We start from the raw sequence: 26,108 nt of genomic DNA, 5'->3' as shown, positions 1-26,108 counted from the left end.
GCCAGCTTCTACACGAGGGCGAGTGAGGGGCCAGCACGTCAGCTCCCAGCCCAGCTTCCTGATCCAGTGCCGTGGCCATACCACCAACGCCAGCCACACTTTCACCCTTGCTCAGCCCAACTCCTGACAAAGCTGTCACCGACAGCGAGGGCTGAAAACCAGATACCCCGAGGACCAGGCGGGTAGTATAAATAAGAGAGACCACCTGGGTGAGGGGTACTAGGGAGTGGTGGGGACTGTGGCAAACCAGGGGCACATGTCTCAACTCAGGGGGGGCGCTGCCACTCAGCAGCTGCAGCCAAAGGTGACTACACGGAATGGGAAGACTGGTGCTGCCAGAGGCTCTGAGCTCTCAAGAGAAGCCAGGAACCCGGACTTCTACGTGAAATCTCTCAGCTTTTGAATGGTGCAAGGAGGTGAAGTTTTTTAAATAAGAAACCCATGCTTCAGTCCAAACCACCTCCAGCAGTGTACTTCCTCTGACCTACAGATTACAGGCTGACACTATTGTGGCTGAGGAGCTTCCCTCCACAGCCTCATTTGCCACCCTTTACCTCATGGGGCTGTTGTGGGAATGAAACGGGTGTGCGCCTTCAGACTGGTCTGTGCGACTCCTAAAGATGGGCTAATGGCCAGTGAGTGGACATTACTGGAAGGTGGAGGTCAGCCCAGCCACAAGGGCTGGTATGGTCCAGACCTGGGTAGCCAGCAGGGACCAGAGCAAGCGCTGGGTGGGCTTTGAGCAACCGGGCAGCCCTGCCTGTGCGCCTTAGAAACATTCTTGGGGGTTTTTCAGCCAGGAAAGAGAGATGTCTGTTTCACAGTGAGTCTGATTTCATCACTGAGTCAAACTTCTGAACCCCTTCTTGCCAGCGGAAGGGGCACAGGACACTAAGACAGCAGCATCTCTTCTGCAAATGCTGCTCCCGCACTAAGGACGAGCAGGTAGCTCCCGCTGGATTTGCCAAATGCTGGAACGTCACCACAGTGGGGGCTGCCAGGCAACCCCCGTCCCCTCTCAACAGAATCCGGCTGCTGGCAAGGGCATGCACGGGACACCCAGCCTCTGTCCGACCCCTCAACGCCTCCCCCCGGCACCTACCCGGGCCTCTCGCTCGGCGTCCAGTGTCCCGCCCACCTGCTCCTGAAGCAGGGCGTAGGCTCGCTGCAGAGCCTGGTACTCCCTGGTCAGCTGGCAGAACCTCAGGTCAGCCTCTTCTCGGGTTGTTGTCTTCACATCATGGAAGATAAAAATGTGAGGAAGCCCGTGACTTGATGTGAACGGCGGTGCCCGGGTCAAGTCAGGCAAAGACAATGTGCAGATGTCACGACTGCTGCCAGCTGTTACTTAGTGGACCGGCCACAGCCAGCACCTAACTGGAGGGCTCTGGAGAGAGCGCTGGGGAGAAGATGCCTTCTCTGCCATCTTCCCCGGAGCTCCCTGAACCCCGGGAATCACTGAATTGTGTCCAGGGGAACAAGGGTGAGCCAGTCCCGACTGCACGGTGTGCGTCTATGTGGTAAAAGGCGCCCCTCCCACCCCGCAGGTCTCATTCTGGGGATTTCTCCTAAGGAGGCAACCACCCAAAGAGCATCACTGCAGTTGTGAAAAGTTGGAATCCCCGTAACACCTCTCATCAGGAGCCTGATAGGCTGGACGCACGTACGGATCTGTGAAGGTCCACTCCAGATGGAGGATGATGACTAACACAGCATCTGGTGCTGAAAGATGCCTGTTACACATTCTTGGTGAAAAGGGCAAATCAAAAAGTGTGTGTCCGACGAGATCGTATTTGACTGGGGTTTCCTGAATGAATCCCAGCGGGTGGGGCAGGGTGGGGAGACGGGGGCTGCTCTTTGCTGCTGTGTGACTCGGGCGGGGTGGGGAGAAGGGGGCTACTCTTTGCTGCTGTGTGACTCAGGCTCTCTGGAGCAGAGGACAGGAAGGTGGATGTATGGAGACAGAGGGTCAGGAAAGCGTGAGAGAGAGGAGCCAGGGTGAGAGGCTCCAGCTGGGCTTCCCTCTGCTCTTTTCTGTGCTGCTGGCATCCTCTCCTACAGTGACACGCCATCTTTATATACACAGGTGTGTGTGTGTGTGTGTGTACAACCCTGGGGGGTGGTGAGGGGCAGACCACCACACAGCAGTTTTAATGACAAAGGGCGAGCGGCACTGCCGTGGCTACAGGTCTCTGGTGTGAAATCTCTGCTGGGAAGGGAAAGGGTCCCCCCCAGGCTGCAGGCACCCCGGCATCACCATTCTCAGAACCCATCAAAGTGGGGACCACCCTCCCTGGCCACAGGCTGTGACCACACAGGTCCTGTGAGGTTCGTCTCACAGGGAGGGAGTGCGGCTACAGAGGCCAGGTGAGGCGGGAGGCACCCCCTTACAAGCACCCGGGGGTGAGGCCCGCTTACATCATCCAAGTCCTCCTCGGGTGTGGCCGGAGCCCTGTCCGTCCTGTCCGTGTTGCAGGACGTCTCTGACAGCGTTTCCGAGTCCACAGACTCCTCGTCAAATCCAAAAAATGTCTCCACAACATGCTTCTGTGAAAGGCAATTTGCACAGCATGAGAGAGGGACTCAAGAGTCGCCTCGATACCCCCACCCCGTCATCCGTGGGCAGAGGGGCGACGTGCGCATCAGGGCCACTGGGGCATCCCAGGAGAGGGGAGGTGGGGGGGTCATGACTGCTGAGGGGGAAGGAGGAGGCCAGAGGTGGTCAGAGGGTGGAGGGTGGCCGCAGAGGGTGCTGGCCCGGCCCTGGCTCCAGGCTCACGAGCTGATGACCTTTTTGCAAGGGAACCACATAGCCTGTCTAAGAGCCAGCTTCCCTCTCCATCAGAGGGACACAGGACCCCCACCTCACCCCTGAGCACAAAGTGAGGTCACTGAGCAACGTGCCCAGCATGATAACACGTGGTGAGTAGCATCCTTGCTATACTGAGTTGGGGAGGGGAGTGCAGGGGCAGGCCACGTGTGATGTCGGGCTCTAGGTCAGACACGGAATGGAGAAAGGGGCAGAGTGTCCACAGGTGGACCTGGGGTTCTGACTGGCTGGGCAAGTTGGGGGGCAGGGGGCCCAGGTCCTCACCAGACGTGCCCCAAGAGGCAATTTTAGTTTATTTTAACAAGCACACTTACAAAATTAGAAGGAATGGCCTAATGGACCCATATACACCCAGTACTCAGATTCAGAGGCAGTTTTGAGGCTCTGTGTGCTGGGCTTCCAGCTACCCTGTCCAGCACTCTCTCACCCCAAATATCACAAGAGATGGGGTTTCATTCACTCACTTACTCATTCATTCCTTAAGTGAACACCTGACTGAGCGCCTTCTATGGGTCAGATCCTGGGTGGGGCCTGGGGGACCACAACCGATCAAAACCAGGCCTGGTCCCTGACCCAAAGAGCTTCGGTCCCTTGGGACCTCAGACGCCAACCCACAATCACCAGATCAACATCCCTTGTCCTAGAAACACTGGCTTTCTTCCCCGCTTAAATAGCCCCTGAGAAGGATTTTTGTTTTTACACATCAGTGGATGCTCTTGACCATGAAGAAAGAACCATACCTAAATCAGAGCCAAGCTCCAGGCTCCCACTCGTTAATCTGAACCAGGTTCTCCCAGAGGTCCCTCCCCACTGATCAACACACAGAGGCGCTCCCCACATGCTCAGGCACCTCCCACTCTGTCAGAGCCAATGCTTGTGTACAAGCTCTTGGGTCCAGATGTCAGAAAAATGTGGCTGGTGCCACTAACAGGATTAGGAACTAATTCTGAACCAGGAAGCAAGGAGAAGGGAGGCTCCTTTGTCATCCTGTACAGTTTAGCATCTCTCATGAGGCTTTGAGGGAGGCACCCGGCCACAGCTGTCACCCACAATGGCCTCGCATTTGGCATTTGTGTTTCTGCAAACCGCTTTTGCCTTACGCTTTTTGTTTATTTAAAATAGCACAGGTCGGGCACGTACTGCCCCCTGAACTCCAGGGTTACACGTCAGCCACCTCCTCGACAGTCCCAGGGAGGCTGGAGAATACTGACCTAACACTCCCGAATCTGCTGTCTCCATGTTCAGACTAACCTGTGTTCACCGCTGGCAGCTCCACCTCCACAGTTCCTCAGGCCAAAACCCAACCCCTTTCTCCACTCCATGCTCCACGCCTCTGAGAGAAACCCTGCTGGCTCGATCTTCAACCCATAATCGAACCCTCCACGAACCAGCACCTCCCTCGTGGTCCAAGCCACCATCACCACTCACTACTGGTCTTCCGGCTTCTGCCTTTGTCCCATAAACTGGTGGCCAGAGGGACTATTTTGTAACAAGAATCCTGTTGTGTTGGTCCTTTGTTCAAAGCCCACTGGCCCTGCACTATACTTAAGTGGAGGCCAACATCGACAGTGCGGTCCACAGGCCCTGCGCCTGCCCCCACTCTGCTCTGGCCTCATCCCCTCCTCCCCACTGTGCTCCAGCCACACTGCCGAGCACACCTCCACCCCTTCCACATGCCTGCCACAGGGCCTTTGCACTGCCGAGATGCTGTCCCCCAGAACCCACGTGACTCTCTCCTTCCCTTCCCTCCAGTTTTTGCACAAACATAACTTATCAAAAGACTTCCCTGACCACCACATCAAAGTCTTAACTAGCCCCTCCCCCGCCTCTCTGTTCTTCTTCCTATATTTTTCTCCATAATGCTCATCACTGCCTAAGATACATTGTGCTGATGCCAAGGTCTGACACGCTCAAGAAATACTGGTTGCTCAATGAGTATTTGCAAAGAACTCAACAGTAAACAAATGTTCACCCACGAGTAGTTTTGGGTTTGCACGTGGTGTCCCTTCCTTTTGCTCCTGCAGCCAGCATGGGTGGGCAACCACCTGGCCGTGCACCCCAGGTGAGTTCATCAGGTAGAAACATGAGTCCCTACTAGACTCCGTCAATGTCAAATGCAATCCTCTCTGAGTGGAGGTTGGAGGAGACAATTCTATGCTCAAAGGCACACTCCCAGCCCCCTGGGTTGAGAAATGCCCCCTGAGTTTGTGTCAATGATGCTCTAGACGCCACACCTCCAGGGAGCCGTGGCCATGACCTTCGATAGTGGACACATTCATAGCACTCAGTTCCTCTGCACACACGCGGTTCACCTGAGCCCCAGGCTCCTTGTTTTTCTGGGAAGCCACTCAGCTGACCTTATTTCTTGTAAACACTGCTAATTGCAAGGCCTCCAGGGACAGGCCTGTTGTGCTGATCAGCAGTGAGCAGTGACGCAGCGAGGGCCCTGCCCGGCACATGGATGCAGCCCCAGGAAACAGTAAGCCTCACGGTCTCCACACGGCCAAGACACGAGGCCAGGCGGCGGTCACCAACTGCAGGCATTGCAGACTATTCTAGGCGGGTGATGACTCAGTGCTCCATTACCTAGGGTGACCTGCTTTTTGAAACTTTGTGGGACTGAGAGTTAAATACTCAATTGTGTGCATGCTAAGTCACTTCAGCTGTGTCTGATTCTTTGTGATCCTAAGGATGGAAGCCCACCAGACTCCTTTGTCCATGCGGATTCTCCAGGCAAGAATACTGGAGTGGGTTGCCATGCCCCCCTCCAGGGGATCTTCCTGACTCAGGGATCAAACCCTTGTCTCTTATGTCTTGTGCACTGGCAGGCGGGTTCTTTACCACTGGTGCCACCTGGGAATTACTGAGCCCTAAAACAGAGTATTGGGCTTCCCAGGTGGCTCAATGGTAAAGAATCCGCCTGCAGTGCAAGAGAAGCAGGAGATGGGAGTTTGATCACTGGGCCAGGAAGACTCCCCTGGAGAAGAAAATGGCAATCCACCGCAGTATTCTTGCCTGGAAAATCCCATGGACAGAGGAGCCTAGCAAGCTACAGTCCATGGGGTTGCAAAAGAGTCGGATATGATTTAGTGACTAAACAATGACAAATAACAATGCGGGGTATTAACTACAGACGCTGTAGCTGTGCATTTAAAATTGACCTCCCTACACCCCAGTGGAGTGCCTTGAAGTATCATGTGGCTCCAGAGACAGAACCCGAGGAAGCACGCTGCAGGGAGGGAAGGAAGAAACAGCTCTGAAGGCGGGATGAAACACACAAGGACATTCAAAGTATAATACAGAGAACTGACTTATGAGCACAGGAGGGGAAGGAGAGGGCGGAGCAAATTGAGGAAGGAGCACTGACCAATATACACTGTCCTGTGTAAAGTAGACACTTAGTGGGAAGTTGCTGCAAAACACAGGGAGCCCAGCCTGACACTCTGTGATGACCTAGGCGGGAGGGCTGGGAGGGGAGGGAGGCTCCAGAGGGAGGGGACATATATATAAAATTAGGACTGATTCACGTTGCTGTATGGCAGAAACCAACATAATACGGTAAAGCAACTTTCCTCTAATTAAAAAATTAAAAATATATAATCCCATAACCACAAAGGAGACAAATTCCAAGGCAGTGGGAAGGTCACCACAAGTCACCCCCACCTTGTGTGACATATGGGTTGGGTTGGTTTGTTTCCTGAGAGTTAGTTTTTTGTTTTTTGTTTTTTTTTTTTTATTGATTGTATCATATGGGAAGCCAAAATGCACCACAAAATTTATGCCTTTATTAATAAAAAAACAAGCTTTAAAAATAAAAAAGACATCTTAACGTTTCAAGTGAAAATCTGGTGGCTGTCTTCTCTGGAGACCAAGCAACCCTGCCTTCCACTGCATGTTCATATACACGAAATTACATACAAGACTCCAAGGAATGAAAGGAAAATCACCTGGAAATACTGTTTCTCAAACCCTCAGCTCATAATGGGGTTTTTAAAGAAAGTCAAGCACAATAGAAACTGTCGATTTTTTGGCGCCTCCATCATTCAAAAATTCCCTGGGAAATTCCTAAGGAAAAAATAACTTCAGGAGCATAAGATTTCTATCTTTGCTCACCCCAAATGCGTCATCTATGGAAAAGGGCCCACCTCTCCGGACTTCGATTTTCTTTTGCCACCAAAGCCTTGCCTTGCTGACATCTTTCTATAAACCAACCCAAAGGCTTGAAATGCAGTTTGGGCAACTATGACTGGAAAATAAACATTCCTTCTCCACTGACATGCTGAATATAGAAAGGTGCTCATTCTTAGCAGATCACGTGAACAGAGAGGGAAAAGGGAGGCACCCCCTCAAATAAACAACCCCTTGGCTGAGCCCGGCTTCTCACGGCCTCCTCTCTCCTCGTCCACGTCATTCCCCATAATCCTGGGCACAGGAAGGAGCTTTCCGATCACAGCCGCTGATAGTCACACGACCGCAACTGACCCCCAGAGCTGGCCGCTTACCTTCATGCTTGTAGGTCATCTCCTGGCAGCCAGAAAAATACAGGCACACCAGGGTGCAGAGACAGAGGAAAAAGGAGAAGTACAGCACGAAGAGGACGTACTCCATGCTGCGGACGCGGGGGCGGGGCAGAGCGGGACCCGCTAGCCCCGGTGCGTCAGGGGAGCTGCAAGCCGCATCACTGCCACCAGATTCCAGGCCTCTCTCGGGTCCTGGGAGGAAGCACCGATTCTTCTGCAGAGCACTCTCGTTTCCTTGACCACACTAGGTCCACTGCCTTCCTTCTCCGCTGCACCGTTCCGAGAACAACCGGGATGCTCCAGAAGGGGTGCCTTTATCAAAAGGGATGCCGGCTCTGGGGCAGATCGTGGGCTGAGAGGAGCCAGTTTCCAGGGGCGGGGCCTGGGTGAATCAGTCACAGCAGACAGCCTTCAGGCTGGCTGATTCTCTGGGGGCTTTCCTCCCAGCCTGGGGCTCCCCGAGTCTCCCTGTTGTCAGGGCCCCTGGGAACAGCCCTAGCAACCATGATGCCGAGAGAGCCTTCTTCAGGACCAGATCACGAAATGGGGAGGTGCCTCCTGCCTCGTGTGCTTAGGAAATTTCTCTGTTCATCCCCTCACCCTGTGCGTGACCCAGACTAGCTGAACTCATGGGTTCTTAGCAATTCTTCCATAAGCATTTGTTTTACCATTTATATGAACCGAAGCAAACCACCATCCAATAGAAAAATGGCGACCAGAGTGGTCCTCAGTTCCCACACCCATGTAGCACCTATGAGGGCACCTTCTTGCAGAAGCTTCTCTAGCCACAAGATCAAATGTAAAAACCCTCCTAGAGGGAAAAAAGGGTAGATTTCACCATTAAAAAGTAAACCTTTTTATTTGAAAGGTATTAAAGCAACCCTGGAGGAGGGCATGGCAACCCACTCCAGTAATCTCGCCTGGAGAATCCCCATGGACAGAGGAGCCCGTCGCAAAGAGTCAGACACGACGGAGCACCTAAGCACAAAGCAACATTAAGAGGCAAAGAATAATTCACAAAAGTGCGTGCTAAGATGCTTCAGTCATGTCTGACTCTTTGCAACCCCATGGACTACAGCCTGCCAGGTTCCTCTGTCCATGGGGTTCTCCAGGCAAGTATACTGGAGTGGGCTGCCATGCCCTCCTCCAGGGAATATTCCCAACCCAGGGACTGATCGAACTCAAGTCTCTTAGTTTCCTGCACTGATAGGCAGGTTGTTTACCACTAGCACCACTGTCGAAGCCCCAATTCACAAGAGAAAAAAATACGTAGAGCCAAGTTCATATATATTTCCACTTCAATAATGTTTGACCCTTTCAAAGTAGCCATGATATGAGCTATGTAACCAGGTCACACTATGCAATTTAGTGCTAAGTCTTTAAGTTGTCTTTCCAAATGAGGTGCCACCAGAGTTGGGACTGGGTCAGGAATGGACCTGTGACCAGGTTGAACCAAGGTGCACCAGTCCTGGGACTTTTGCTGGAACCACTGAGGAGAGATATCCTCTGACCACAAAGGTTGGTTGTCAGGTATAATGCCAGCCTGAACCTGCTAAAGCTGTTTGGGCCACCACATGGGAGAGTCTGCTTGGGAAAGAGGACAGTCCAGAGGAAAGCACACTTGAAAATGAAGATGGACAAGTCCTTGATAATTGCACGTGAGCATCTGGATCCAGCCGTACCTGAAACCGGACCTCTAGACTTCTCAGTTACATAAATTCATTTATTTGCTTAAATGACTTTGAATTTTTGGCACTAGCAATAGAAAAAAAAATCTCGGCTAATGAGGAGGAGGGAGATAATCCTAGAAGTCAAGCCATCTGCAAACTGTTGAGCTCTGCAACAAGCCTACAGACTTGATTTCTCTCTAACCTGCTCTGCACTTGGACCCTCAAGAAAAACCAAAGACAGCCTCTGCCTGGCAGAAGGATTCCTGGCTCTGCGGAAACCATGACACGTGTACCGTGGGCTGCCTCCTGGATCTACTTAGACCCACTTTGCCAGAAACTCCTCAAGAGTGAAAATTCCTCTGTACCCATCACCTGATGCTCTCTTATGCTCAAGGCAACAAGATGCACGAAGACAATGGTGAGAGGGATAGGGGGATGGGAGAGGCTGAGAGCTGTTCTTCTTTGGCTGGACATGAGCTGCCACAGGGTCGGGGCAGGAGGTGAGCAGGACCAGGTCAAGAGCCCAGCCAAAGAGCTCTAGCTTCATCTCCTAAGAAACGGAGAACCAGTGGAGGGTTTTTTTTAAGGAAGAAGGTGGCAGGGTAAGACCTGTGCCTTAAAAAGACAGTTCTGGTGGGAGGAAGATGCTGGAAGCAGAGGAGCAGCCAGAGAGCTGTAGCAATGGTCCCAGAACAGCAGATGAGGACCCAAAGGAAGGAGGTGGAGACAGATAAAGAAGCAAGGGCCTGGAGGAGAGGGTCTGGAATCAGGGAATCTTTGCCTCAAGCCCCTCCACACTGGATCTAGGGTCCCCTCCTAACTCCAGGCAGGGGGCCAGGAGCTGCTGCAGACCTGCCTTCTAGCCCAGTCCTCTCTGAAGACTGAGTCTCACCCCCAGGCTCACTCCTGGTGTTGGGGTATCCTGTCTTGCTAGAATATGTTGCCTATGACCACCATTACTTCCTGTCTATTCCAAAGTCTTTGGAAGTGATCTGGAAGTCCCCATGGGCATTGCTGTGCTAGATGAGGTGCCCTGGGCAGGTGAAATGGCCAAGTCAGGCTCCTAGCTCTGCTCTCCCTCTCTCCATTGCCCACCAACCTGCGATGTTGCCCCAGGTAGGACAGTACAGACTGCGTGTGCAGCTGAGCCACTCAGCTGCCTGAGTGTGGCCCTGCACCTTCAAAACCATGCCTGTATTCCATCTCCAGGGCCCCAACTGTTTCCCAAGTCCTTTACCAAAGGGCCCACAAACTCAGCAGGCAGCCCTTGGAGCAGCTCCCAGGGGGCTTCACGTGCTTCTGATATGAAGCTTAGCCAACCTGCCTGGCCGTTGAGGAGGGAACAAGATGATGGGCTGCTGCCCAGGCTGGAAGGGCCAAGCCCTCATCCCTTCCAGGGACCGAAACACGGAGCGAAAGCCCTTGGCTGTCTGCTGCTTGGAGGGGATCCCCGGCAAGACTGCAAGGATGAACAGCCTCTTTAGTCCATGCAATCGAGCCCCACGGTGCGGGCCGGGTGCTGTGCTAAGGGCAGCTCATAACCTGGGAAACGAGGCAAGAGCCAGCCCTCCCCATGCTGAAAGGCTGATGACGGAGCCGTGGGGGAAAGGTGGTCCGGGAACAAAGTCAAGTGGAAATGACCAGAGAGGGGAAAAAGGGTTTCTTTGGCTACATAAAAATGGAGAAAGCGTGCACGTGACGGAAAGCACTCAGGCGTGTGGCCAGGCTAAGGCATGGCACCCCGGCTTATGTCCCAGGGCAGCTTCGGATGCCCGAGTTCTTCCTCCCACGAGCCTTGGGGCTCAAGGTCAAGTTTGGACAGGTTTCAGGTGTACTGTCAGAGTGAATGCAGGAGCCGCGGACCAGGAGTGACCTGCGTCCTGGTGACAGCAGATGCCTGGTCCATTCGGGAGAGGGGACCACAGACCTGGTGCTTGGATCCCAGGAAGGGCCTACTGTCCAGTGGGGCTTTGATGTTTCCCAGCCTCCCTCAAAGGACGGGGATGTCACCTCACTGCTACCTGAGACTACCTCTCTCTTTTTAAAAATGCAGTAGTAGTAGCGTTAGTTGCTCAGTCGTGTCTGACTCTTTGCGACCCCGTGGACTATAGCCCGCCAGGCTCCTCTGTCCATGGGATTCTCCAGGCAAGAGTACTGGAGTGGGTTGCCATTTCCTTCTCCAGGGGATCTTCCTGGCTCAGGGATCTAACCCAGGTCTCCTACATTGTAGGCAAATTCTTTACCGTCTAAGCTATAGGGAAGCCCCCTCTTGTAAAAATGGGGGCCATGAATTAGAGGGGGGCAGGGGGTGAGGCAGGGCCTCACATCTAACCCCTCATGCAGGGCCTGCGTCTAACAGGCCCTCCAAAGGAAAGCTACTCATTTAACATGAAGGGGGAAAGAAAAAGGATAATATAATTTACTGATTCCTGTCTACTTTTCAGGCCTGGAGCCAGATGCTCCATTTGATCCCATAGATATGATGCGTGTTGTAAGAACCAGGAAACTGAGGTTCTCAGAGTTCAAGGCTACACAGCTAGGAGCTGGCCTGACTCCCTGCTGCTCCAGGCTATGGTTCCTGAGCCTAATCCAAGATCTCAGCTCTACTTTCAAGGCAAGTGAGCAAACCGTACTCATTTTAGCCATTCTTTATGGGCCCAGCTCTCTCCTAAGACACATCTCTCCCTTGCTAGGCTGCACGTTCCAATGGCTGACCCACTACCTCCTGCCACTTCAGGGCAGGGGCTCTGTTTCCAGTTAGGTCCTGATCACACCTTCCTCAGAGCAAGCCCCGAACCCTGGACAGGGCCCAAGGAACCACTTAGGATCCTTCTCCTGCAACCCCCACCCAGGGCTGAAAAATCAACAGCAGGGTCCCCAGGCAGGGACAGCCAACACCAGTCTTGTCCCCAGGAGCCCAATGAGACAGGTCAGGAGCCGTTGGGGACATGCTGCCCCCCCTGGAAGATGACTGCTATGCCCTCAGAGCATCTGCAGCAGCTGGGCTGTGGTATGGAAACGGAGGAGCCCCTTTGCAGGGAACTACAGAGTCCAAGGAGGCTTGCAACAGCTGGAGAGCAGGGATGGAAAGTTCTGGAACCTTCGATGGATTCACCGAGACACTCTGGCATGTAAAGACCCGGACAAAGTGATAAAGTGCATGTATGCATGAGGGACACAGTGCAATGAAGATTATTTAAGGAGAGAAAAGAATGTACTGATCCCTGCTGACATGTGGGAAAGAAGGAAGGGAAGCTGCCCAGGCCTGAGGGGCAAGCCCTGGGGACTAAAAACCTGCCCATGTCCCCAATGAATCCACACATCCATCCCATCCAGCCCTGGACTAGCTAGGATTAAGCAGGAGCATAAGGGAAACAGCTGTACATTGAATCCTGAGAAGAAGGAAAATACTGGTGGGTCACAGTAAGTGGGAAAGACCCCCAAGCCAGGTCAGGAAATTTCCCTAGAGGTTCCAAGACTCTGCCTTCTAGTGGCATCAAACTCTTATAATTACAGTGACCAAACTTCCACATCCTGGAATGATCCAGTGTTAGGTAAATGCATTTTTTCCAGTAAGGGCAATTTGTTTATTCAGTCAACAACTATTTAGGGACACCCACTCTGTGCCAGGCAATGACCAGGACACAGTGAGCAGGACACAGCTCCTGCCCACCTTGCCTGCAGTACATGCAAGCCTAGCAAATCCTAAGTCCAGTCTGCTGCTGCTACTGCTAAGTTGCTTCAGTCGTGTCCGACTCTGTGTGACCTCAGAGACGGCAGCCCACCAGGCTCCCCCGTCCCTGGGATTCTCCAGGCAAGAACACTGGAGTGGGTTGCCATTTCCTTCTCTAATGCATGAAAGTAAAAAGTGAAAGTGAAGTCGCTCAGTCATGTCCGACTCTCAGCGACCCCATGGACTGCAGCCCACCAGGCTCCTCCGTCCATGGGATTTTCCAGGCAAGAGTACTGGAGTGAGGTGCCATTGCCTTCTCTGAAGTCCAGTCTAGGCCTTTGTAAAGTTCTTTTCCCATAGACACATTCAGAAACAGGAAAAGGGGAAATAATCTCTTGCTCTGGATATTCTGACAACATGTGAAAAATATAGTCATGGGACAAAACTGGGTTTCCTGAAACCCCTTCTGGGGTATATGAGGGCACAACACAGCCAGTTCACGCAACAAACTGAATTCCTTTAGATGGCTGCTTTTTAAACATGTCTTGTAGTGAAAATGGCCATCATGTACATTACTGACAACTGGGCAAAATGACACAACCCTTCTGTAGAGCAGACAGAAGGGTGAATGTTCTTGATTGAAGCCTTCACACCCTCTGACCCACATGTAGGCTTCCGGCAATCTATCCATGGGAACTTTCCAGACTATGGACACAGTTTTCTGGACAAAAGGAGTTCACTGTGGTTACATTTACAGAAGCGGGGAGTCCAAGAAGATGGAAAGGGTGGTCACTCAATGAAAGGTTCAACACTCAGAGAATCTAGCAGAACTGGCTGGTGAAGAGCAGTCTGCTAAGCATAGACACATTTACTGCAGCATTATTCTCAACCGTGAGGAGCTGGAAGCAGACACGTCTGGTGGACACAGAACGTTAAATAAATTTATGGCCCATCCACTCAACAGATTATGTAGTCTCAAAAATTCATATTTATGATGACAGCACCATAACATGGAAAAATGCTTTCTAGTATAATCGTAAGTAAAAACCCAGGGTGCAAAAATGTATGCTATAATTACAGCTACATTATCTAAAAAATTTGAAGCAGAACAAGGATGGGGGGAGGAGATTGCATTAAAATGCCAACATTGATTGCACTGGGGAGGCACTGCCATGATGGACCACTATGTTCCAGATAGTCTATACTGTGGCTATGCTACTTCCATAATAAAAATATGTATTTAAATATAACCCAGTTCTGCTGAACCGCTTCCTGTTTCTGAGAGTCTAATGTCAGTGCATAGAAAGTTGTACCTCGTTCAACCTGACTTGGTGGCATAAGCTTGGGCCTTGGAGCCCCAGACTTGAGTTTAAATGTCAGTCTGTTACTTTTCCTCTTTGACTCATTTTTATATTTTATACCTATATACTTCCTGAATTTTAAAATTAAAAAAAATAACACCAACCTCACAGGGTTGCTATGACGATTAAATGAGATGCTATAAGTAAACATTTACCCAAATGTACAAATTTGGTTCAAGATATATTTTATTTGGCCCACAGAGTGTACTATAAACAATTTGCACCAACATTCACAAGGATCTCCCTGGTGGCTCAGACGGTAAAGCGTCTGCGTGCCGTGTGGGAGACCCGGGTTCGATCCCTGGGTTGGGAAGATCCGCTGGAGAAGGAAATGGCAACCCACTTCAGTAACCTTGCCTGGAAAATTCCATGGACTGAGGAGCCTGGTGGCTACAGTCCATGGGATCGCAAAGAGTCGGACACGACTGAGCGACTTCACTTTCACCAACATTCACAATCCTGAGATTTTACATAACAGTGTTATGGGTTGAACTGAGCCCCCCGACCCCAAAAGGTTATATTAAGGCCCTAACCCCCCAGTACTTCAGAGTGTGACCTCACTTGGAAATAGAATCATTGCAATAATCAGTTAAAATGAGGGCACACTGGATTGGGGTGGACCCCTAATCCAATGTGATTAATGTCCTTATGAGAAGATGGCTATGCAAAGACAGAGACACACAGGGAAAACAGCACAGGACAACAGAAGTAGAGACTGCAGCTGCGCAGCTTTAAGACAAGGAACAGAGAGGGGTGGTCAGGGAAGCCTGGCGTGCTGCAGTCCATGCAGTGGCAAAGAGTCGGACACAGTTGAGTGACCGAACTGGACTGAACTGAAGACAAGGCAAGTCTTGTCAAATAATACCAATTTTCCAGTAAGTCACCAGAAGCAAAGAAGGATTTCCCTAAAGGTTGGGATCATGCTGCCAACACCTTGATTTTAGACTTCTAGACTCCAAAACCTTGAGCTAATACATTTCTGTTCTTCTAAGACACCCAGTTTGTGGTACCTTGTTACAGAAGTCCTAGGAAACCAATGCAGAGATTTCCATGTCTCTTGAATGACTAAATTATCTGGCACCACCTGGCTCACTTTCCTACAGCAGCTGATATTCTGGACCCAGTTTTTCACAGTCACCTCCACTCCCTATTGTCCCACTGACACCAAGGCCATATATCCGTGGTCATTCAGTAAGACATCTGCATGGCTGTTTTCTTTATAGATGAGAAATATTTCTATATAGCCATATCTCTACCAAAAGATAAACCAGGAGGGGCATCTGGTTTAGTAAGAAGGCGACCAGGCCCATATCTTCATGGAAGTGAAAAATGTTTCCAGGTGTTAATACAAACTAAGGCCTTTTAAAAAATAGCAATTTGCAGGACTTCTTCAGCAGTTCAAAGGTTAAGACTTCACCTTCCAATGCAGGAGTGTAGGTTCTATACCTGGTCTGGGAACTAAGATACCAATACCCCCTTGTCAAAAAACCAGAACATAAAACAGAAGGAATAGTGTAACAAATTCAATAAAGACTTAAGAAATGGTCCACATCAAAAAAAATCTTCAAAAAAAAAAATATACCAATTTGCTCTTTTACTTTCCAGCTTGGTCCCTGTGGGCATCTGAGTTTTCCAAGACTGCCTCTGCTCACCTCACTGGACATTTGGACAATGTCTCTATAAAAAGGGCAAAACCACATTTTCCAGGAAGAATGCATTCTGCATCATTCCAAAAAAGCCTGAAGCCCCTGATTCTTCAAAACAGGATATATAGATGTTATAAACCAAGACCAGGTATCCTTTAAATCCTTCAAAAGGTCTAAGTATTTATGTTTTTAATTTTGGGCGCACATCCCCAGAGGCCTAAATACAGGATATGTCTGTAAATTTTCCATGAATAAATGACAGTAACCAGGTCCACGGCCTAGTTATTTATGTTGCTTTGAGAAGTAGCTATAACAGGTTTTTCCGCATCAAACATGCACAGATGTGAGGGTGCGTGCCTTCAGGGCCCCTCTATGGGTTGCTCGCTCCCCTCCCCCATCCCTGGACCACCCGCCCTGCAGATCCTGGCATGGAGCCAGAGCAGGGCAGCTGTGCCACCGCTGGCTCACCTTGGGTGGCTTCAGGCCCTTCCCGCGATGTCTTCTGGACCGCAAGAGCCGTTCTCTCTCCTAGAAGGAAACACAACCGTTTGCATCTTCAGCCAGTCTTCACATCACGCCCAGCGACCTACTGGCTCCAAGAGGGCATAACTCACAACTCTGTTGCGCCTACCTATCTGCACCGGGCCTGAGTCGGCCCAGGTCCTAAGCACCCAAGGCACGGCTGCTTCTCAGAACTGACAGCTACAGAGCCACACCGTGAACTGGACTTGGACCCTCCCAGAAAAAAAAAATGCCAAGGCTGGCCAGTACTGTAAAACTCCACCCTGGCTGCCTTTGGGGCTGGAAGCTATAAAACTTCAGGCGATGTTGACTAGTTACCTACTGTCAGTGACCCCAATAGAAAATAAATAATCTTGTGGCTTCGATCTCACACAGAGCTGTGGCCAAATCCCCATGGGGATGACACACACCTCATTTCTCTGATTCTCAGCTTCTTCCTTTGCTATAAGTGCTAGAACCTACCCTGCAAGAGACTGTGGTTACCTGTGGCTTCTGTCAGTAGAAACGGCACCTACAGGGGTAGTGGCAGGAGTAGCAGCATTCTGCCCCAGAGGAAACCAGCAAATTCTCTCCTTCCTGATTATCTCCTTTCTGATAGGATGTTCCTATCCTCTTTGGCTGTCAGGAAACCCAGAGACAAATACGGTGCCTGGCAACAACCCTTATGGTCCACCCCTGCGTTCCTCCTGATCTTGACTGACGCTGCCATCTTTATTTTCTCTCGTCTTATCTGTTTATTATTCCTCTTTCGACCCTGCCATCGTTTTGTTGGGCGTGTTTTTTCCACCTTATGTGGCATAAAGACTTTTATGTGTAATGAAGCAAAGATGAATGGAAGGTTGAATGAATAAATGGTGGGGGGTGGAATAAAGGCAGGATGGAGAGAGGAAGGAAAGGACGGGAGGGGGGAGGATGGGAAGGTGGATGGAAGGAGGGGAGGGAGTATAGATGGGTGAGTGGAAGGAGGGAGCAGAGATGGAGAGACAGGCAAGCAAAGTGAACTGGACAACTTACAGTCAAAGCCTTTCCTAGAGCTTTGCTCACTGGCTTTTCTATTTTTTGAAGTACTCTTTGCTTCTAAGATGCAACTAAAGCTCACTATAGATGCTCCCTTCATGGTCCCTAAGCTCCTTCCACAGAGAGCAGCAGAACTCTCTGGATGTCACACTCAACCTCCTTAAGACATACTCACACTCCCCCCTCCTTGATCTTACAAACACACACACACACACACACACACACACACACACACACACACGTTCTTAGCAAGTCCTTCAAATTCCGGTCTGATTATAAGGTTCCGGTTTTCAAGTTCACAGTCTGCAATAATAGGCTAAAAAAACACCATCAGACTTATCCAGGACAGATCGATCACACCCACTCTGTAAAGGCCAGAGACTCTTTTCAAAAGAGGCTGATGCTGCTTCTTAATGGCAGCAAACTCGGCATAAGGGCTGAGCAAAAAGAGTAACCATGGAAACCGCTCCCAGATACCGGGTGATGTTGTGTAAAGCAAGTGGAGGCTGCTTTCTGGAAGAATGGAGCAGGAAGCCCCCATCACCAGGAGGAGCTCCGTGAGACGCTCCCCTGCCCCCCTGTGCCCCCACACTGCTTGCAGCCCTGATGCCATTCTGGAGGCCTATGTCTCCTGGCACCCCACCGGAGGGCTTGGCACTGGTGCAGGCGCAGACATACCAGTGAGAGATCGTCAATGACGTGTTGCTGCTCCAGCACCTGCAGTCTCAGGAACTCGATCTCCTGTTCGTCCCGTGTCAGACTGAGGTCGTTCAAGGAAGTGTGCCTCTTCAGGGACGCCTGGGCCGACAGTTTCTCTTTCTGCAGCCAAGGAAAGAGAGGACACTGCAGGGCTGCTCATCCGTAACCCTTGTCAGGGACCCACCATGCGTCAGGGCATAGAGTGTGGGCTTGGGGATATGGGATGAAAAGACGGAGGGAGGGATGACTGCTCCCTGGTCCCCACTCTGGAGGAGCAGACAGCTGCAGACCAGAGCCAGGCTCGAGGCGGGGCTGACTGTGCCCACTGCCGACAGGAAGGGCTAGCAGGCAACGGGGTGGGAGAGGTGGACGTCTGCCCTGAGCCTAGAAAGCTTGGGTGCTGGGGGAAGAGAGCATGCCATGTGGTAACAACGCACACTCACAGCTGGACCTTCCAGGGAACAGGGAAAAGGGTGTTCTGTCTCCCAGAGCCTCAGTCTTCTCAGCTGTACAATAGGCATGCTTGAGGCTACTTTGGACAATGAAACTCAGAGTATTCCTTAAACCATCAGCTGCAAGACACCACTCTGACCACAAAGACCAATCATTCTTGCTGGAGCAAATGAAAGGCCCTGATTCAAAGCACTTGGAGCAAAACTGTAACTGTTGGCCTACTGAGCTGCCCCAATGTCCCAGGTCTCCTGTGAGAACCTTCTGTGTCATCACTCCATCCTGTCCCTGACCCTACAGCACTGATGTTTGCAATCCCATTTCATGGATGAGGAAGAGGTCTGGGCCCAAGGACCCCAGGTGGAGATGGCAGAGGGGAGGTGCAAACCCGCTGTCAGGCTGCCTGGTACACGCTCCTTCGGGCACAGGTGCCCACAGCACTGTGAATTCTGGGGAACGGAGGCAGGAGGGATGGGGTGGGGTTGGGGGCGGGTGGGAGATGGCCCAGGAGAACTTGGACTGTTCGGGTCAGGGGCTGGAGGAGCCCGGGCGAGACAAGGGCTCCAGGTCCGTGACTCACCATCTCCACGTTTTCCCGCGTGAGGTTCTTGATCTTCTCTTCCATCCTCTGGATGCTCTGCAGCAAGTCCTCATTCTTCTTGTTCATCCGCTTGTTCTTCTCCACCAGGGGCTTCAGCTGGACCTCCGTCTCGCGGGAGCGTTTCAGCTGCGATCGGACAGACACAGAGGGCAGCAGCCGTAAGACCCAGCTGTGGAGGCCAGCGGAGATGCCACCTGGCTGGAGCCGCCCCTGAGGGGACCACATTGCCTGCGTGATGCAAACACCAGGAAGAGCCCACAGATACCTGGCTTCCAGACACAGGCTCCCACCTGAGCCTCAGAAGGCCTCAGGCAAGGCAAGAGGAAGGGGTACAGCCCAACACGGAGACTCAGAGATCTGTCTCAGGTCACCCTGCTGGCAAGTGGCCTGAGCTGCATCCACACTTCCCTTACATCCAGGCAAAACCCCCAGAGGTCAAGGTTCACATGCATAAAGGTCAGTCCAGCCATCTAGCTCTTCCTGACCACCATTTCTCCCCAGGCACAGACTTAGCTGAAAGCTCAGCACTCTTCAGACAACAGAGGATCCCTGGGCCTGGCGCAGTGCTGCGGGTATGAGATAGATGGGTAGCACCAGGCCCTGAGCTGCTCCCTGAGTACTCTGAGCATGGTCCCTGTGACCATGGGGTGTCCCTCCACCCTCTCATCTTGTCAGCATCTGGAGGGCCCATCTTGGGCCCGGGTCCTGTCCTGGGGGCTGTGTCAAAGGGAAGACACCATGGGGGTGACCATCCAAGAGATGGGGGAAGAGAGCAAAGATGGTAGCAGAGGTAAGAACACATTGAGACAGGTCCTCATGGATGGTCCACACAGGGGAGGCACGCTGTCAGAGGTCAGAAGGGGCAAGATCAGGGCGTGTCCAAGGAGCTTCATGGACGGCAGTGGGAACACGGAATGTGGGGATGGGAAGAGCTGGGCAGGCCTGGTGAGGCCTGATTTAGGGAGCTGAAAACTCTATCATTGGTTTCCACCCCCAGCTCGCTAGCCCTCCCCACCCACCCTCCTCTGGCCAAAGGCTTTGAGGCACCAGCATTCTGTGGTTGGGTCTGCCTTCTAGAACAATCCATCACTCTGACTGCTGTGTGCGGGCCAGCCCAATGAGACAGAGACACGAGAAGTGCTGGTGGAGGGGGATACGGAGCAGGGACTGGGAGACTGAACAACTAGAAGCATCCACTCTTCTTCCTTCTGTACACAGTGTCCTCGGTGACGCACACTAGCTGCAAGGCCACAGCCAAACTTTCAGCCTCAGTTTTCTCATCTATAAGATGGGAATAACAGTAGCAGACTCCGGGAGACAGTGAAGGACAGGGAAGCCTGGTGTGCTGCAGTCCATGGGGTTGCAAAGAGCCCAGCACGGCTGAGTGAATGACCAACAATGGTATATCTGCCTCAGACACTTGTTGTGAGAACTAAATGCATGGGTATAGCTTCTGCAGGGTTATTTTAATGGATGAAAATTAGAAACAACTTAAATATTCATCAATATGATGACAGTTGCAAGACCCATTGCATCAGGTACTCACCATGTGTCCAGGCATCCCCTCTCCATTAACCCTCACCTCGATCCCAGGAGGGGCTCCCTCCCATCCCCATTTCACGGACAAAGAACCTGGCCACAGAGAGGTGGGGCGATGTGCTCAAGGTCACACAGCAAGTGCCAGAACCAAGAACCAAACACAAGGGACTGACTGCAGACCTCTGCTTTGGGTCACCAGGATGTGAAAGTTAAGATGAAACACTGATGGTAGTCATTAAGATGTAAAATGTACCACGCCTTATACATTGTACCGCTAGAAATCTATCCTGCAGAAATAAAGGTTCAAGGGAATAAAAACAAAAATGTATCTTCTGTGTGGCATTGTGTACAGTAGCAGAGAAACCTGCTGCTGCTGCTGCTAAGTCGCTTCAGTACTGCGTGTAAATAGATTTAAAAGAAAATAAAAATGATAGCTAGCCGGAAGTTGCTATGTAACACAGGGAGCTCAGCCTGGCACTTTGTGACAACCTAGAAGGGCTGAATGCTGAGAGTGGGAAGGAGGTTAAAAGAAGGAGGGGACATACGTATACTTATGGCTGATTCACGCTGTTGTACGGCAGAAACCATCACGACACTGAAAAGCAATTATCCTCCAATTAAAAATAAGTTTTAAAAAAAGATCCCAGTTCTGGCAGGCTTATCAATTCTTTCTTTAAATGCTTCAGAAGGTCTGAATTGTTTCAAGCAAGGTATTTTTTCTAATCCATTTAGTAAACTATTTTGCCTCTCATGAGGGATACTTTTTAAGCTCATGAATATTTACCCAATAAGTGGAGACATAATATGAGATGGACTGTCTGATGAAAGCTATATAAAAATATGCCTTTAAAAATACTGGAAGGAAATGAAATTATTCTGATCCTGTTAAAACCATGAAGAAGTGACACTTATTAACACTTTTTATCTCCATGTGTTTCAAAAATACAGATACTTTTACAATAAAATTTCGAATAAAGAAAAATACTATGAGGCATTTGTCAAGAAGTTTATATATTGACTACCACTCCATAAAAATTAGTTTAACTGTTTATCCTGCATTTTCAAGAAGTTACTATTTTTACTTGAGTTTTTTTTTTTTTTTTTTTGGCTGTTCCCGGCCTTAGCTGCAGCATGTGGGATCAAGTTCCCTGACCAGGGATTGAACTCTGGCCCCCTGCATTGGGAGCACAGAGTCTTAGCCTCTGGATCACCAGGGAAGGTCCTTGAGATTTTTTTTTTTTTAACCAGAAGTTCATATCCACCACCTTTAAAAATAGAACTATGTGAACTTTTATGCAAAAGAAAGTAAACAGATAAGCAAAAAATAAAAACTATCCATAATCATACCACCTAAAACAACTTCCCATATCCAGGATGATGATAATGTGTTTTTGTTCTGTAAACCGCTTTTATCATTTAATTTATTGTGGACAAATTTCCATGGCAGTTAAATATGATCTAAAACACCATTCTTAATGACTGCATACAGTTCACTGCGTAAATGTTCCATGATTATTTTGATCAGTACTTGAGGATCGAACAAGTGGGGTTTGGTTTCGTCTGGGTTCAGTTTTGGTTGCTACTGTATAGAGACATCACTGCTATGAACACCCTCTCCACGGACCCCTCACTGAACTTTTCTGATTGTCAGCTCAGGATAAATTCCTGCAGAAACTAAGGATACTAACAGGTCTCTTCAACAAGCGTGTGTTCAATTTTTAACCAGGAAGAAATTAGGGGAAAGTAGAGAAAACCAGACGGCCTGGGTATCAACTTCCTGTTTAGAGCCTGGTTTGTGGCCCCAGGACTGCTCTCCCGAACCCCGCAGGCTCCATCTGCCTCTGAGGGGGTGGGGGACTGATTACCAGTTCATTCCTCTCGTCTGCCAAGAGGGTATTTCTGTCTTCCAGCTTCCGTATCACCGAATTCAGTTCAGCAATTTTTAGCTGAAATCGCCGCACGTCTCGCTCATCCATATGTTGATCCTAAAATAGAATCAAGACACGAATGTACTTTGAAAAAGCTTAACTGAGTCAGAGCGCTTCATGGACCCTTCTCGGAAAACTCTCAGGACAAAGGTGAGCTCCTCATCAGGGGGACAGTCAGCCGTGCTGGGGCTCCCCCAGGTCAAGCAACATGTGGAAAGACCAGCTCCAAGGCGATGAGACGGCAAACCCTCCAGCGGCTCCCTAAGATCTGGGGACCTTCCATCCCAGCCCCTGCTCTCCGAGCATCTCTGATGAAGGCACATCACCAATATGCCAGGCACTGACTGTGCCCACCTCGCTCACCACTGAGATGCCAGGACCTCATGTGGGTGTCTGCATACAGCCTGCCTGACAGACTTCAGTATTTAGTGAATGAATGAATGAATGAATGCCTGCAGCTTCGGCCTCCTCTGTGCCTCTTAACTACCAGCTGTCCCCAGGTGCCCTGTCTGTTGGCTGAGCTCCCTCTCCTGGGCAGGGGGCTCTGCCTTTAAATCATATTGTCCTCACTGGGTCCCTTTCTGAGCTCTTACTGGATACTCGGCATTCATGCTTTCATTTCTTTCTTTTTAGTTGAACTCTAAGACCACCAGAGGCAAGAGCAGCCTGTTCTTCACCTCTGCACTCCCTGTGCTGAGCACTGGGCCTGGCCGCAGTGAATGTCTGTAGGTGTAGCGGGATGGGTAAGGGAGAGAAGGAAGGGTATGCAGATGGATGGGAAGGAAGGAGGAGGGATGGGGGGAAGGCAGGCAAGCGAGTTCACCAAGAATGACCAGTTGGGAGGAGTGATGGGTAGGCGGTCGGCTCGATGGCCCCAGTGCGTCATGAGCCCCTCACCTGGACGCCCATGAGCTCGGCCATGTCCCCTATGCCGGGCGGGAGCTCTCTCTTTGGACTACCGTGGTACCGCTCAGCCTCTCTGACCTGAACCAGCTGCTCATCCAAAGCCTCTTTCTGAAGCAGCAGCTTCTGGGTCTGCCCAGTCTGCACGCCGAGCTCCTTCTCCAAGGCCAGAATCACACGATCTTTCCCCTTGATCTCATCCATCTGAAAAGAGAAAGAACAAGCAGCTGACTGTAGGGGCTTGTGACCAAGGAGAGCTCTCCCTTGCTGGCCTCAGGCCCAGGGGAAGGTTCAGCAGCTCCGTGGATCCAGGGTGGCTGGACTCAGCAACACGGGACAGAGAGACACTGCAGGGCATGGCCCAGGCCCTGCTCCCCTGTCAATCACCGGCCCCAGCACAGAGAAGCACAGAGCTGAGGGTTCAACCTATATCATCAACCAGACACTTACCCCGAAACTGATCTATGTTTCTTTCTCTTACCTTCATGACATAAAGTCAAATCCTGACTGTCCAGGGTCACCCAGCCACTCCCCACCCTGCCCCAAGCAGCTCAGCTTGGTCAGAGTTGGTTATCCTCCTGCCTCCCACTCCCGTCTGGCCGTGTCTCCTGCTGCTGCTGCTGCTGCTGCTGCTGCTAAGTCGCTGCAGTCGTGTCCGACTCTGTGCGACCCCACAGATGGCAGCCCACCAGGCTCCTCTGTCCACAGGATTCTCGAGGCAAGAATACTGGAATGGGCTGTACCCCTCCAGCAAACAGCTCTCACTAAGGTCTCCAACCCTCTCCTGGCCCCCAAACTCACCAGACAATTTTCTCTCCTCTCTCCTCACCCCTTCTGACACTCTCACCCACTCCCTGCTTCATCAACTCCCCCCACCCTCCTGCCCTCCATGGGACTATCTCCATCTGCTTTACAGACTCACCTTCCCCTGGTCACCATGGAAGTCTGTAGTTTCCAAGTAGTTTCCTCTTCCCATCTGTAGCCTCTCCCCGACCAGCCAAGTCCTCACGCTCAACACTAGCTCCCTGTATGTGGCTGGCGCTCCATCCTCCTCCCCCTGCTCTGACATCTCTAGGAGTCCCACAGTCAGAGAACCGACTGGCTGCTTCTTGGGGCCCCAGAGTGCCTCGGTCTCCCCATGTGCAAGTCTCGGCATGAGCCCCAGCTCACCCAGCCTCATCCCTCATTCCCTACAGGAAGCCAAGCAGGAAAAAAGCTTATAGGAGGAAGCTTCTGCCATATACCATACACTTCAGTTGTTTCTGGACACAAAAGCCAACAGCTGGGAAACTGCCCCAGGAAGGGTGCTGTGCTGGCGTGCCCCCTCCCCAAATCCATGCCCTTCTTACCACCTGGGAATGTGACTTCATTTGGAAATAGAGTCTTTGCAGATATAGTTAAGGTGAGGTCACAGCAGAGTCGGGTGGGCTCTAATGACTGGGGTCCTTATAAGAGGAAAGAGACACAAACAAGGGAGAAGATGAATGCAGAGACTGGGGTGATGGAGCCACAGCCACGGAACACCTGGAGCCACCAGAAGCTGGAAGATGCAGGAAGCACCCTCCCCTAGAGCCTCCAGAGAACAAAGTCCTGCAACACCTTGACTTCAGACTTCTAGCCTCCAAACCTGTGAGTGAATACATTTCTGTTGCTTAAGCCACCCAGTTTGTGGTACTTTGTAACAGCAGTCCTAGGAAACTAATACAGGTGTTAAAAGAGAAAATTTCCCAGTACTAGAGTTTCATTAATTGACAAAAATCACAATAGTTTCAACTACAGTGATTATCATCACAGAATTTAGGAATAAATTCTGAGATAAGGTATACAAAAAACTTCTGAAAAGAATACTAATGCTTTCGTAAGGATGGTTTCAACAAGCTCTGGATAGAGTCTTTATGACATGGTACCGTTGAACACATACCTGTGCATGCCCACCATGAGCAAGCCTGTATGTAAAGTGATATAACGTGGATAATTGCCTTGATTACCCAACACAAAGGTTAAAGCCACATGCTATAAAACAGCTTGCCACAGAGGGAAAAGTAGTAGGCATGGTATGAACTGGAGACTAAACCCCCACTGGTGAACTATGTGACCTCTGGCAAGGCATTAGACCTCTCCAAGCTTCAGGCTCACTTGTAAAATGGGGATGTAGGCAGCTCCACTTAGAAGGGGAACTGTGAGGACTGAAGGGGACAGCAGACAGGCAGGCTGCTTAGGAGCAAGGCCACTGGATTGCTGGGTCCTGGCCCTAAGGCCACCACTCACTGGCTCTATTATCTTGGTTTGGCTACCTGATTTCTTCCTATGCCTCAGTTTTCTCATCTGTGAAATGGGGATAATCATGGGGATGTTGTGAGGGTGAAATGAATACATGGAAAGTGCTTAACACACAGTAAGCATAAAGTAAACAACTCTAATCACAACTGCTGCAGGCACATAGTAGGTCTCAATAAGTAGTAGCTCCTGTCCTTCCTAGACTTTTATCTCCTTTGGTGTGCAAATATGAAGAACACTGCAGTGGTTTGAATTATGGTTCCTAAAAGGGTATATTCACATCCTGACTTCAGATACCTGTGAATAGAAACTTGTTTGGGAAAAGGGTCTTTACAGGTGTAATTAAGGACCTTAAGATGATGAGATAACTGGGTGGGTCCTAAATCCAATGACAAGCATTCCCACAGGACAAAGAGAAGATGCATAGGAAGAGGGAAAACACAGAGGTGAGCCGTAAGAGGGAGGCAGAGAT

At 50.8% G+C, this 26,108-nt stretch overlaps 1 protein-coding gene across 10 annotated transcripts in view; it reads right to left on the bottom strand.

The window, feature by feature from the left end:
- LOC101113239 (janus kinase and microtubule-interacting protein 1) overlaps window positions 1-26,108 on the bottom strand; it is a 130,136-nt gene that overhangs the window by 5,922 nt on the left and 98,106 nt on the right. For 9 of the 10 annotated variants that reach the window (XM_042251626.1, XM_042251627.1, XM_042251632.1 and 6 more), the window contains 7 exons: window positions 23,354-23,563; window positions 22,394-22,513; window positions 18,969-19,115; window positions 17,918-18,058; window positions 16,169-16,228; window positions 2,419-2,547; window positions 1,103-1,231 (listed from right to left, as the gene is read on the bottom strand). In XM_042251626.1, coding sequence (XP_042107560.1) covers window positions 1,103-1,231; window positions 2,419-2,547; window positions 16,169-16,228; window positions 17,918-18,058; window positions 18,969-19,115; window positions 22,394-22,513; window positions 23,354-23,563 — 936 coding nt within the window. The remainder of the gene's footprint in view (window positions 1-1,102; window positions 1,232-2,418; window positions 2,548-16,168; window positions 16,229-17,917; window positions 18,059-18,968; window positions 19,116-22,393; window positions 22,514-23,353; window positions 23,564-26,108) is intronic. The other variant, XM_042251631.1, reaches the window with a different exon arrangement.

Source organism: Ovis aries, chromosome 6 (genome assembly GCF_016772045.2).
Source record: "Ovis aries strain OAR_USU_Benz2616 breed Rambouillet chromosome 6, ARS-UI_Ramb_v3.0, whole genome shotgun sequence".
In the NCBI taxonomy this organism is placed as follows: Eukaryota; Metazoa; Chordata; class Mammalia; order Artiodactyla; family Bovidae; genus Ovis; species Ovis aries.
Note: the sequence above shows the minus strand (reverse complement) of the source record. Positions and strands in the feature narration are given on the sequence as shown.